The sequence below is a fragment of the Amia ocellicauda genome, chromosome 1, assembly GCF_036373705.1.
Source record: "Amia ocellicauda isolate fAmiCal2 chromosome 1, fAmiCal2.hap1, whole genome shotgun sequence".
NCBI lineage: Eukaryota > Metazoa > Chordata > Actinopteri > Amiiformes > Amiidae > Amia > Amia ocellicauda.
This window is the reverse complement of record NC_089850.1, coordinates 13851538-13865599: the sequence shown is the minus strand read 5'-3', so window position 1 is coordinate 13865599 and position 14062 is coordinate 13851538. Positions and strand designations below refer to the sequence as shown.

General features: G+C 37.5%; 2 protein-coding genes across 2 annotated transcripts; both read right to left on the bottom strand.

Moving 5' to 3' along the window:
* Nucleotides 1-275: 275 nt before the first annotated feature.
* On the bottom strand, nt 276-2182 carry cga (glycoprotein hormones, alpha polypeptide). Its single transcript, XM_066687099.1, has 3 exons — nt 2086-2182; nt 1509-1696; nt 276-791 (listed from the first exon to the last, which is right to left on the bottom strand). The coding sequence occupies exons 1-3, from the start codon at nt 2180-2182 to the stop codon at nt 714-716; spliced, it is 363 nt and encodes a 120-aa protein (XP_066543196.1). The 3' UTR covers nt 276-713.
* Nucleotides 2183-11031: 8849 nt separating this feature from the next.
* htr1e (5-hydroxytryptamine receptor 1E) lies at nt 11032-12230 on the bottom strand. Its single transcript, XM_066714809.1, has one exon. The coding sequence runs from the start codon at nt 12137-12139 to the stop codon at nt 11033-11035; it is 1107 nt and encodes a 368-aa protein (XP_066570906.1). The 5' UTR covers nt 12140-12230; the 3' UTR covers nt 11032.
* Nucleotides 12231-14062: the final 1832 nt, after the last annotated feature.

Here is a 14062-nt window from a genome sequence, read left to right as displayed (position 1 = left end):
CATTAATTTAAACAATACATTGCCGATTGATTTATTAATGATTGATTATGTGATTTTGGATGTTGTACCATTGATGCTCTAGATGGCCCTAGTGAATTAAACTTTGAGGATTCATAGTTTGGATTTGGACCACCTGCAAATTAAAGTATATATTGTGGCATACTTCCATGTTAGAATAATAACTACATGGGATACACTTGTGCATGTGTGTGGGAAAATAAAATGAATGATATTCATGTGTGAATTTTAATTTTAATAATCAAAGTACTTCCAGCTGTCTGAAAATTCGAAACAGGAATGGACATTTTTGAATATCAGAAAGTCCTTTAAAAAGAAAAGAAAGCAGAAAAACATTACCTTTGTAACTTGGCTGATACTTTAATATGATTCATACAAGCCCAGCCCACTTTCTTTCTCCTTTTTTCTAACTTGTTATACATATCCTTTTTCAATACAAAGGTGCTTTATAATGAGACGTACAGGCAAGCAAATACAACACAATTTACAGAGAAAGCAGTTAATGATTAGAGAATTGACAAATACATGTCTGCATCATTCATGGAGTAACACGACCAAAAACAGGATTTCAGTTAACTGTTTATTCCGGGGTTTATGTTCATAGTTCTTTCAACTTTTTAACTTGTGGTTTCCAATTGAAAGTGAAACTCTAAGCTTTAAACTGCTTGGGCATATATTAAAATATTTCCCATGATCTAGGATTTGTGATAGTAGCAGGTGCTGCAGTGGCAATCCGTGTGGTTCTCCAGCTTCATTTTGTCCATCATGACAAGCTGGGAATATGAAGCAACGGGAAAGGGTTACTCACATTTCACTGGCTTTTACAGACACTGCCTGTGAAAGCAATTCAGCCGACATAGTAAAACAGACAAACTAATATATACAAAATAATATTTTTCAATTAACAGCCATTATTCTAAGCGACTTTCTCATGTATAATATTTTACCTGAAGCTTTATATATCTGCAAGTAATGAGCACTAAGATACATGAACACAAAAGTGATACACCTATTAATCAGGGGGTGAAATTGAGATTCCAAAATTGTGGTTTATAATAATTTAAACATTCTGTATAACCTGAGGCTGAATTATATCTTCATAACACTTGAACTATTTCCCTAAATAGTCAAAAGAAACTATTAATACAAAACACATCTAATTATTTATTTTATATTGGCTTCAAAACTGCCTCCCACTTTGGGCCCTTTTGTTTTAATCTTTCGTCATTTTGTCAGCAACACCGTTTAGCTAGTCACTCATGACGTTTGTGTCGAAAATAATACTTTATATCAAACTGTATATATTTAAAGTAGGTGCATAAAAACAAATTCCACAATGTATCAGTTATTAGTTCCATTGTTGGACTAGTTTAAATCCAAAACAAGACTGGCATTATTATTAGCATGGTGTCTCGCATGTCTTCAATATGTGATTACTGTTGCAGTATTAGCAGTCATTGAAGCGTGTCAGGGGTGTGGCAGGCTCTTACCATTTTGACTTCTTTAGCCACACAGCATGTTGCCTCAGATGTGATGTTCTTAGGAACCAGCATGGTCTTCTTGGATCTCAGAGGAGTGGGATAAGCCCTAGAGAAGCAGCAACCCATGCACTGGAATATGGGAAACCCAGGCTTTGAGAAATGTGTGTTCTCCTTAAGTTTGCATTCCTGGCAACCTGCTTTAAACAAAGCAACAGATGTCAGGAGGTCAGTGGCAGTATAGCAAGATTAATCTTTATGTATTTATTTATTTATTGTATTGAAGACTCTTCCTTTATATCTTTAATATTTGTAAGGCTTGAATATTGAAATAGAACTGAATATATATTCACAAAATATAATCTTATTAACCCTTTCTATATTCACTCACTGGCATTTGAGTTAATATCACATTTGATGCTTTAGGTCTATGCCAGCTATCATACTGGGACATACATAACTACTACTACTACTACTGCTAACAATACAGATATCAAAAACCTCCAGCTTAGGGTAACTGCAAAACAACAGACACCATACAGGTTGTGTTTATAAAATAAGAATCCTGTCAACGAAATTTAACACATACCTTGTGTCATGTCGCCATTTGGATAAGAATGTAAAATGTGAACTATCATTGACAACACCATTAGGGCAACTCCAACAGATTTTGCATGACAAGACATCCTTTCTATAAGATATCAAACAAATGTTAAATTGATCATCAAATCTCAATTCAGAGAGAGAGAGAGAGAGAGAGAGAGAGATTAATACAGACATACACAGACACATACAGAAAGTACATACATCCCAGGTCCACAAGAGGATGGTAGGCAGTCAGCTCTGCCTATCTAATTGTCAGTTTGCATTACACTTGGTTTATTTTTAATTAGCCTTGTTCAAATTAGCCAGTCATTCTATGTCAATCAATACTGCCATGGTTCCAACAGGGTCCATCGTGTTAAGTACGCATTATAATAGGGCAAATTACTACTGGAAAAAGAAAGGTTCCTGCTGTTAAGGTCATTAAAAACCTTTAATTGTGATGAACAGGGCTTTTTATTAATACATAATTGAGAATACAAATATCAAGTCTTTGTGGAGAGAGGGTTCTCCCTTTGTTTTGACTTGGCAAAGGGAAATCTTAACCACAACACATTAGTCAAATATACTCTTAAACGACTAAGCAGTTTAGCAATATTTGTGTTCTTACTTATTGCCTATTGTTTCCTGTTCCCCAGTCTCACGTAACTTCTGGGCTGTACAGTGACTGTTTACTGGCAATTGTCATTATCATAAAAGCCACAGAAAAGTGCACTTTAGGTAATTTGTGTTGCTCTCAAGCTGACCAAAGAGGCAGTGCGAAACTACTTTCCTGACAGCAAGGCATTTTGGATTTTATTGCTATGCTTTTGTACACTGTGCCTATGCTGGTATCACCCCCAAAATATATCTGCACACCTGGACACAACCAGCTGCACCCTGTAGCTATGAATACATATAAAACATTTGCAGAGCAAAAGACATACTATATATTTGCATTTTAACCAGTTCTCCTGACCAGGATATATACTTAAAAATATAAAGTTACAGAACGACAGTGAAGTCTGATTAAAAAGCAAACAAATGCAAGGTTTCCCAAAAATTGTTTCGAAGTATGAAGAGAATACCTTTTTCTGGTTGGTGGATCTTTCTTTGTGCTTCTTTGAAGAACCCTTTGATTAAGACCGCTCTGGCCAAAGAGAGAGGAGACTTTATACCTCCCAGATCATTGCCTACGTATTTGCCTCAGGATTAGGTGAAGCTTTTAGATCTTATCATTGATCCATGATATCATTTTTCATCCTTGTTTTCTCTGCACAACAAGAGCACGCATGGTGCATCCTATAATAACATCTAGCTTTTGTTTTTCCAAAATAGGTTTCTAATTTGTATTCTGCTAATTTGTATTCTATTTTCATAGCTGTAACAATAGATCGCATATTGATTCATTATAATATAAGAACACGAAGAAAGCTACCAGTAGGATATTGATTCACTTAATTAGAGGAGCTTAATATTATGAAAAAGAAGAACAAGCACACTTTCAGAATAGATATATTATATGTAAATATTAAGTAAACTACAGTATACTTATAGTGGTCACACTTTACAATATATGATTACCACAGGATAAACACATGAATATGTCATGTATTTCATCTGAGTTCTTATGTTAATCACATGTATAACAGGGTTAGGGTTAGTGTAACGTCAGAACTCAGTTGATGTTCATGATGTATTGATGTTTAAATCCTATAGTATTCATATATTAATTCACGAGTTATACTGGTACCTTATTGTAAAGTTTTGCCCTTATAGTGTATTACTTTTTCATAAGGGTAGACTTTTCAATACATAAACAAGACTCCAAAAGTTCCAGTTTAACCCTTTTCCTCTGGCATACTCTTGTGGTAAAAGTTGGTTCTGCCCTTGCAGTTGATTACTGACTGTCTGAATCTGTGGGGTATTGTATCTGGTCTTTGAGATCCACTGTTACCTTTCAATCATGCATAAATAAGTTAAATCTGTACTGCATTCCAAGCAAAACTGCTTAAAGCTAATGTGTGACTGAAAAAGTATTTATTTCATGTGCTGGAGTACATGGAGCTGTCTGATTGACTGTCTGTCTGGCCGATCAGTGGTGGCCAGTTACCCAATCAGACACTGGCTAGATGCCTGCAGACATAAGGCTTACATATTTTTAGCTCAGTTTTGAAGTCCCTCAGCAGACTGCCTTATATGAGTTTACTGTAGTGTACTACAGTAAAACCATTGTAATGTATTACAATGTGAAATCATAGTAAATACTGGTACAAACAATTTCAAGACAAAATGTATGCATGGCAAAACAACTGGAAAATGGCCAAATGACCATTCTACATGCCAGTGGCAAACAATCTGCAGAGATTGTATTAAAGCTCTTTCTTTGTTTTGGTTGTCAGTGTGTTGTGTTAGGATTATCTGCTTTGAACTTCATTTTAGTTTACCTTATGAACTACAGTACCAGTGTATTTATAAAGCTTTTGATTTTCTGCTTCGACCCGAAATCTTGTTTCTTTTGTTATTGATTTTTTTTTCTCCTTTATGCCTTTTGTGTTCAGCATTTTCATGGTTGTTGATGTGGCTTTCTTCCGATTGGCAAGAAGATTTATTTCAGTTGTTCATTTTCCATTTGTCGTTTTCATATATCATCTGCTGAAGGTTCAGCTGTGCTTCTTTTACGCCACTGCCTAGTTTTGAAGTAGGTATGAGATATTAAGCAAGGCCAAGATAAATGGGTGCAGTTGTTGAGGCTAGCAGGAAAATATATAAACTGATCCCTGCTGTGAGATACAAGTCATATGAGTGTCATTAAAGAAGCAACACTATTAACCTTACACTACCACTGAATGCAGCCTTTAATTATCATTAGTATCTTATTTATCTCTTTTGACATGCAGTTGAGACTCACATCGTGTAGTTAAACGGCTGTCTCTGGTTTTTGTGGCAGTTGCTATGGTTACATTCTCCGGTTTCTTCTTGTGTTTTGTTTCAGGATGCCAAGGTTGCTTTTGGTTGCCTTTACCTTTTCCAGCACTTTTCTATTGCAATCATTTTCCCTCATCCTGCAAAAATGTTATCATGTTTGTGGCTAGAATCAGAAGTCAAGTAACATTATAGTCTGTTTTGTATGCAACAGCATAAAATTCACACTGGATTCCATTGTTTTAACCACATAGCCCCAAAAAGGAAAGAAACAACAACAACTAAACAACCTAAGGATAGCGTTACATGGTGAGTATTCATGCTGCCTCGTCCCACACAAAACACCTTCTTGTTTTTCCATCTGGTTTTTAATAGATCAGTGGTGACTATTAAGTTGACTGCTTTTGTCATTACTTAATTAGTCACACTATAATCCACATGTCAGAAGGACAGACATTACGATTAATAGCAAGAGAGCTGTTGCTAATTTCCAAGCACATATGAAACGGATGAAATACAATCTGTTTAATTTAAGTATAATTTATGACTATGTGTTAATAAATGTATTTGCATTGACTAAAAGCCCAACTTCTGGTCTTCTACTGTAAGTATGATTGTAATTGCTGATAGCTGGCTGGTAAAAGTACGTCAGGAAACAATTCTGTTTGTTTTCATATGTATCTAAAATGCATGAATATACTAATTCAATAAGCATAATGACACTGAAGTTTCACAATGCGGATTTGACAAATATCTGAGATTTCTAGAAGGATATCACCAAGCATTTACACATTCTGTTAATGTGGACCTTTTTCTCCCTTCAGATTAATTTACTCCTGTCCCCCTCACTATGTGACTATATAATTATAGTCTATAGTCTATAGAAATAAATATTTAAAACAAATACTCTATCATTGGTTTGCTTTACAATGCTCTCAAGATCTGCATTGAATGATTAATAATAGATAGAAAGATGCCTTTAATGATAATCATTATAGTTTCAACCAGTACTTTTCAGCTGACATTTAAATTAATATTAGGTTCTTACCTTCACATTTATTTTCTCTGTAGAGTCCATTATGGGCTCGAGATCCTGTTTCAAATTTGGAGATAAGGCTGTCACACATAAAATTAAGGGTATTTCAATTACTATGCCCAAGAGCATAAAAGTGCTGACTTTATTTTGACATTTTGACATTATTTTGACACACTTTAAAGGGGAGAAGCCAGATTATAATTTAGAGATATCTCAAAATGATAATGAGATATCTTGAAATATTTGTAAAGATCCTGAAAAAAGAAAACATATCTCAAAATGAATGTGATATTTCTTTAATGACTTAAACTTGCATTTCAAGGTATCATTAAACATTTCCAGATATCTCAACACACTTTCCAAATATTCAAAAATCAAAATTCTAAATTAATTTTAGTTTCTTTAGATATATTTTTGAAAATCAATGTAAAATACTTTTTCAAACATATTCAGGAATGATATATTTAAATGCATTAATAGATTTGACATTCAATTTAAGATATCTTAAACAAAGCTTTAAACAAGTTTTGTTACTTTTTGTTAGTGTGCTGAAATAACTTTCTATTCACTCATTATTTAATTATTTAATTTTGTCTTGTCATACCGTTTTATTTAATTATGCTTAATAATACAAGCTTAATTTTTCACAGCCCAGAATATGAGAAACAGGTAACTGGTAACCATGCAACACAAGAGGGATTAGAACTGAGTAATCCAAGATAGCTTGGTTTCCTGTACCAGTAGCCTTGCAATCCTCTGAAATGTTCCATTTGAAAATCCAAAACCTACTAAAGTGTCTCTTTTTAATTATTTCTGCAAATCTAGGTTACTGAGGCTTCCGCTAGAACAAAAGACAAAAGACAAGACCAGGATTGAAGGCTTCTACTTCAGACGAGCAACCCAAACACATTGGCACGCCCATAACCATGCCAGCAAACAAACATTAACAGCTGCAGTATCTGTAATAGTTCAATCAAAACGAACAGAAAACCAGTAAGTAACTTTTTAAAGAGTGAGGGTATACTTTCAGAGAAAATCCGTCCAATTAATTGATGTAAGATAACCAAAGTTAACTGTATTTTCCCATTACAGCTTGGCAGTAGGATTCAGTTCCACGTCTATATCATTTGATCTCTGTGGAAAAGCTTTTAGTGGGTTGGCATTTCCCAGCCAGGGGCATGTGTGTCACACTGGGAGCCATTCATTTAAATCCAGAAGATGGTATATGTGACACCAGAGGAATATGAAAACAATATTTCTCCCTGGAGGTGGACTTAGATGTTCTGGCCTTGGGGGGCTCAGCTGAAATGCCTGTCCTTCACAGTTCCTCTGAAAAGATGGTCTTCTGAATCTGCTGGCAGCTAAATGCAGTCTGGTCTTGATCTGTTTCTGGGCAGAATTTCTACAAGACAAGGCTTCACATATAACCCTCCCCCCACCACCCAGAATGTCCCTGAAAATATGAATTACTTTGTCACCATGGAAGGCATCATTAAAAAAAACTGACATGACCTGAAAATATCTGCCCACAGTGACAATTACTTAAGTATCTATTAATAAATGTGTTTTGAACAAGGCTATCCGATATGTCACTTCATTCATTTAATTGTTTCTCTCTGTGACCTCCAGGGATACTTAAAAATGTACTTAAGTATCTATATTTTAATGTTTAATCTCTGACAGGAACCTGCCTCTAAAGCTGCTATTGACAGGAAGAAATCAGTGGGTTAACTTAATTAAACTACAAGCAAGCTTACTTGAAAGGGAAGCGCAAACATTTGCTCTCTGGTTGCTATCTTTAAAAATCAAATTGCTTCATGCAATGTATTGTACCTGATGTATGCCTGGTAGTGTGCAGGCGATACTTTATCTGTTTTACAAAGCAGATAAGAGAAGATGATGAAAAGAAACGAAGAGAAAAGAAGAAAGGAGAAGGCAAAATAGAGAAATGCCTGGAGATACTTGGGTTACAATAACAACAGAGGAATTGGCAATTAATGCGCAGCTGCCAAATGAGGTGGCTGATTAAATGTCTCCATTAAACATGTGATTTGGGATAAATATGATCTGTGTGTGGGTTTCTGGACAGCTTCATTAGCTAAGCATACCGAAATCAAATAAAATAAGAACGTGAATGATGGTATTAAAACTGTATTTCAAAGTCAAAATAATTACAAACCTGTACAGAAACTTCAATCAAAGAAATGTGAATAATTGATACATATTCAATGAAATGGGTGTGGCATATTAGTAGACCTACTTCATTGATGATGTGTGTGAAGGTACAGCACTGGTTTTGTACTTACCTCCCCTGTTTCTTAGTTCAGCTGCGACCTCTGGTGGTACTACATAGTAAAACAGCTGCCGGACATAATAGGAAGGTGTCAGGAGGAAAAATGCAGTGAAGAGCTACCTTGGAATTGGGTTCACTCACATCTAGTCTGGAGGTACAGTGAGGGAAAAAAGTATTTTATCTTTTTAAACTCTATTAAAAACAGGCCTTTCGCTGCAGTCAAAGAGATTGTATTCTGATTTCATGTCACATAATTTTCTGCTCCGTTTATGAACACAGATACAGTGAGGGAAAAAAGTATTTGATCCCCTGCTGATTTTGTACGTTTGCCCACTGACAAAGAAATGATCAGTCTATAATTTTAATGGTAGGTGTATTTTAACAGTGAGAGACAGAATAACAACGAAAAAATCCAGAAAAACGCATTTCAAAAAAGTTATAAATTGATTTGCATGTTAATGAGGGAAATAAATATTTGATCCCCTATCAATCAGCAAGATTTCTGGCTCTCAGGTGTCTTTTATACAGGTAACGAGCTGAGATTAGGAGCACTCTCTTAAAGGGAGTGCTCCTAATCTCAGCTCGTTACCTGTATAAAAGACACCTGTCCACAGAAGCAATCAATCATATTCCAAACTCTCCACCATGGCCAAGACCAAAGAGCTGTCCAAGGATGTCAGGGACAAGATTGTAGACCTACACAAGGCTGGAATGGGCTACAAGACCATCGCCAAGCAGCTTGGTGAGAAGGTGACAACAGTTGGTGCGATTATTGGCAAATGGAAGAAACACAAAATAACTGTCAGTCTCCCTCGGTCTGGGGCTCCATGCAAGATCTCACCTCGTGGAGATTCAATGATCATGAGAACGGTAAGGAATCAGCCCAGAACTACACGGGAGGATCTTGTTAATGATCTCAAGGCAGCTGGGACCATAGTCACCAAGAAAACAATTGGTAACACACTACGCCGTGAAGGACTGAAATCCTGCAGCGCCCGCAAGGTCCCCCTGCTCAAGAAAGCACATGTACAGGCCCGTCTGAAGTTTGCCAATGAACATCTGAATGATTCAGAGGAGAACTGGGTGAAAGTGTTGTGATCAGATGAGACCAGAATCGAGCTCTTTGGCATCAACTCAACTCGCCGTGTTTGGAGGAGGAGGAATGACCCCACCATCCCCACCGTCAAACATGGAGGTGGAAACATTATGCTTTGGGGGTATTTTTCTGCTAAGGGGACAGGACAACTGCACCACATCAAAGGGATGATGGACGGGGCCATGTTCCGTCAAATCTTGGGTGAGAACCTCCTTCCCTCAGCCAGGGCATTGAAAATGGGTTGTGGATGGGTAATCCAGCATGACAATGACCCAAAACACACAGCCAAGGCAATAAAGGAGTGGCTCAAGAAGAAGCACATTAAGGTCCTGGAGTGGCCTAGCCAGTCTCCAGACCTTAATCCCATAGAAAATCTGTGGAGGGAGCTGAAGGTTCAAGTTGCCAAACGTCAGCCTCGAAACCTTAATGACTTGGAGAGGATCTGCAAAGAGGAGTGGGACAAAATCCCTCCTGAGATGTGTGCAAACCTGGTGGCCAACTAAAAGAAACGTCTGACCTCTGTGATTGCCAACAAGGGTTTTGCCACCAAGTACTAAGTCGAAGGGGTCAAATACTTATTTCCCTCATTAACATGCAAATCAATTTATAACTTTTTTGAAATGCGTTTTTCTGGATTGTTTTGTTGTTATTCTGTCTCTCACTGTTAAAATACACCTACCATTAAAATTATTGATTGATCACTTCTTTGTCAGTGGGCAAACGTACAAAATCAGCAGGGGATCAAATACTTTTTTCCCTCACTGTATCTGTGTTCATAAACGGAGCAGAAAATTATGTGACATGAAATCAGAATACAATCTCTTTGACTGCAGCGAAAGGCCTGTTTTTAATAGAGTTTAAAAAGATACATATAGCAACCATTTTAGATTCACTTAAGGTCTTTCTGGTTGTCACTCTTCACACAGAGTTGGGGGAGTCTGAAATATGGAAGCTGACTCTGGGATTCTTTAACAAACCGCTCAAGATTCTTTGATGCTTAAGGTACCAACCTCCAAATGAGCTAAAACGATCTGAAAAGCGTCTTCTCTGCTTTTACCTTTCCTAATGACTGTGGCTTTCAGAACTTGGACAGCCCTCACAGAATACTGATGAGGAATACAGAGTGGCAGCTATTAAATATGAAACTCGCTTTGAAAAACGAATGGGCTCATTAGAAAATGCCAAATCATGTCTGCTTTTCACAGGTAATGTAAAAATGTCTGGATAAAATCAACTTGAAAGGTATCTCTAAACAACGGTGTTGAGATTTCAAGGTGAAACTAATTAAATTCCAGATATAAATAACTGATATGCTGTTTTATTTTAATGCAGATTAAAAAGAGCATTAACCCTTTAATAGAATAGGTTATATATTTTTCTTTAGCCATAGTTATCTCAAAATACAGGATTTGTTGTCCCATTCCCAACCATCATCTTATACACCTGTCAGGACCTCTGGTGTAAAACAACAAAAATACAAACATTTCATTTTGTAGATTTTTTTATTGGAAAAAAAATGCAAGTGACTAGTGTAGTGTTGATTTCCATCAATGTACTTAATATTTATCCCTCCACTGCACTTGTCCTCAGAAGTCCTCAGGCCTTTAAGGATGCTCTTTGCACCTGACTAGTTTTTTAAAAGCTAACTTAAAATCCTCGTTAAAGCTGGTGTAGAGTAAAGGGTTGATGAGCGAGTTGACGTAGCCCAGCCAGGTTAAAATGTTTGATATTTTAGGGGAAGGGGCCAGAACACCGAGGCCTACAAACAGCTCTTGAATAAAGAAGGGCAGCCAGCAGATGACAAAGGCCCCGAGAATCAGCCCCAGGATGCGGGCGGCCTTCCTCTCCCTGGAGGAGGAGATCTGGTTCTTGTCCCCGGTGGCATCCACTTCGGACTCAAATGGGGGGATGCGGATGGTTACGTTCAGCTTATCGAACTCCATGGTCGGGTCGGAGGTGGAGAAGTCCGACACGCAGAAGGTCTGGGTGAGCCTGCAGTTGTTGAAGGAGTTTTGACTGTCGTTGCTCCTGCTGCTCAGGTGCCGACTGGAGCCTCGTTTCTGGTAGAGGGTTTTGGCGGCATGGAAAATCCGATAGTATAGGATCAGGATCAGCATCAATGGGATGTAGAAGGCCCCGAAGGTGGAATAGATTGTGTAGATGATGTGGTCGTGTTGAATGATACAGTCCGTGACATTACTAGTGTTGTAGTGGTGCCTCCAAAACAAGGGCGGCATGGAAATGAATATAGAAATAGCCCAGACTATTGTGATCATGACTGCTGCTCTCTTGGCGGTGCGTTTCCGGGCATACTCAATGGCGTTGGTGATGGCCCAGTACCGGTCCAAAGCGATCACGCACAGGTGGAGAATGGAGCAGGTGCAGCACGTCATGTCCAGACTCAGCCAGGCCTCGCAGATGACGTAGCCCAGCGACCATGTCTCCTTGGCGATGTAAATGATACTTAAAGGCATCACCAAAATGGCCACCAGGAAGTCCGTCACTGCCAGTGAGCAAATTAGATAGTTGGCAGGCTGTAGCAGTTTCTTTGTGGTGCAGATGGCCACGATGACACCGCAGTTCAACAGGGTGGTGAGAAGGGTTATAACTCCTAGTGTGACCGTAATGAGCATCTTTTCCGTGACTGATGTTGATAACGCCACACTAGGTTTCAGTGTGCAGTTCGTGGTATTTATCGCAGAGTACTCCATCAGAAATCTCCCTGTTTACCCATTTTCCATTAACCTGAGGTTAACTTTTTCCTGTGACCGAGGCCATAAACTTCCTGAGTGACTTGATATGCCTTTTCTTCATTGTCTTCTCTTTTCGGTGTTCCTGTACAAATGTAATAAAGTTATATTATTGCAACATAAAATACATTAGTAGTGTGCTGTGACAACTTAACCAATTTTCTGTCCTCAGCATTAGCCAACAGCAAAATGTATAGTCGGGCTCATAAAAATTGAGTTAAATTAGTAGAAAAGTAAACCTAACCATAATGAAAGCCCAGGTTTACTGGGGACACTAACCTTAAAATGGACAAAAATGTAACCTGAATTTGAAATAAAATTTTAGCACATAATTTAGCTAAATTACCTAAATAAAAAAGTAATAACGTCTTTTCAATCCAAAGTTACAAAAGTGATCCATGTGGAGGCAGTAAATTAGATTTCAAAACATTGAAATCAATGTCTTTCATTGTGAACAACAACCCTTGCACCTTTGCAGTTATTATTATGGCTGCTGTGTTTCTGCTCCTTCCATGGTCACTTAATGTTCTCTGCCACATGATCCATCTTTTTCCTGAACTTTGTATTCCTAGAAGAGCAACAAGTTCTACACACTTCAAATATTTTATTTCAAAATTACTGCACATGACTCTCATAGGTGTTAAAGGATATAAAGTCTACCTGAAAGCTACTGCCTTTAAATGATGCATCATTTTGCCTTCCCAAGAACAGGCCTCTAAAAATCTTTTTATTTCTCCTTAAGGCCATTATATGAACTGTAAAGAACCACAAATGGCCATTGTGTCTAAGAGTATAGTTACACAGCAAAGGAAGGGTTGAAATGAGTGTTTTTAAGATAAAAAGGCTGCATACTATAAAGATATACAAGGGCTGAGTGCTTTTGTGTCTTCAGTGTTCCTGAGCTCCAGTAAGTGGACAGCGGTTGCTAGGGAGACCGGGTGTTGAGACCACAGATATTGAGGTGAGACGTGGTGTGGAAACAGGAGTGTGTGCGCTGGGGTGGGATGGAGCACCCATTGCAGGCTGTGTCTGTAAGCCCTAAAGCAGAAAACAATCCAATAAATAAAATAAAAACTTTAAAACAAATAACGTTTTCATTAGGAAGTGTAGGATTAAAGAGAGATCAGAAAATATAATTTAACCACAAAAATTGCCTGTATGCCAGAGCTCTCACAACAATAAACAAAGGTTCCCAGTATCAAACAGGCAAGCCATAACACCTAACTTGGTCAGGGCACCAAATACAACAGGGGAGACTAATGATATTCCTAGTCTCAATCTAGCCTATTACAATTTCATGTTCTATATCAGAAGGACTGTATGTCAAATTCTTGTTTTATACTGTATTCTACAGGCACTTCAGCAGTGCAGTTAACACTAGTTGTACAATAAGTATTTTTGCTATAAACCCAGCAGGTCAATTGAAAGAGGTCATAAACACACACACACACACACACATACACATTCATTTTAAACCTCTGAGAATTGCTGAGGTCTTATTTCTACAACAGTGATTGTAATCAGGAACTGACATAACGTACATTCTTATTTTGTGTTGGAAATTTTAATCTCTAGCTAGGCAAGAGAGCCAGCTCTGTAAATAACGGTGTAACTAGAATCATCTGCCTGCCGGCTGCAGGAAAAACAAATAACTTGAAAAGATTAAAACATTACGCCTTGTCTTTACAAATACTTTCTGCTTTGTTGCCTCTTGTTTTTTTCATGTTAACCAGAGTAAGTGTCTGTCTGTCTGTTTTTAAGTTATCCACAGGCAAAATATGACCGTTAAGTCCAAACAACTGAAGCATATCAAAAAAAGTATTTAATTTAATACGTAGCTTAGTGCATTTTGAAAGATAGATACGTTTTTAATTTTAGAAAAAG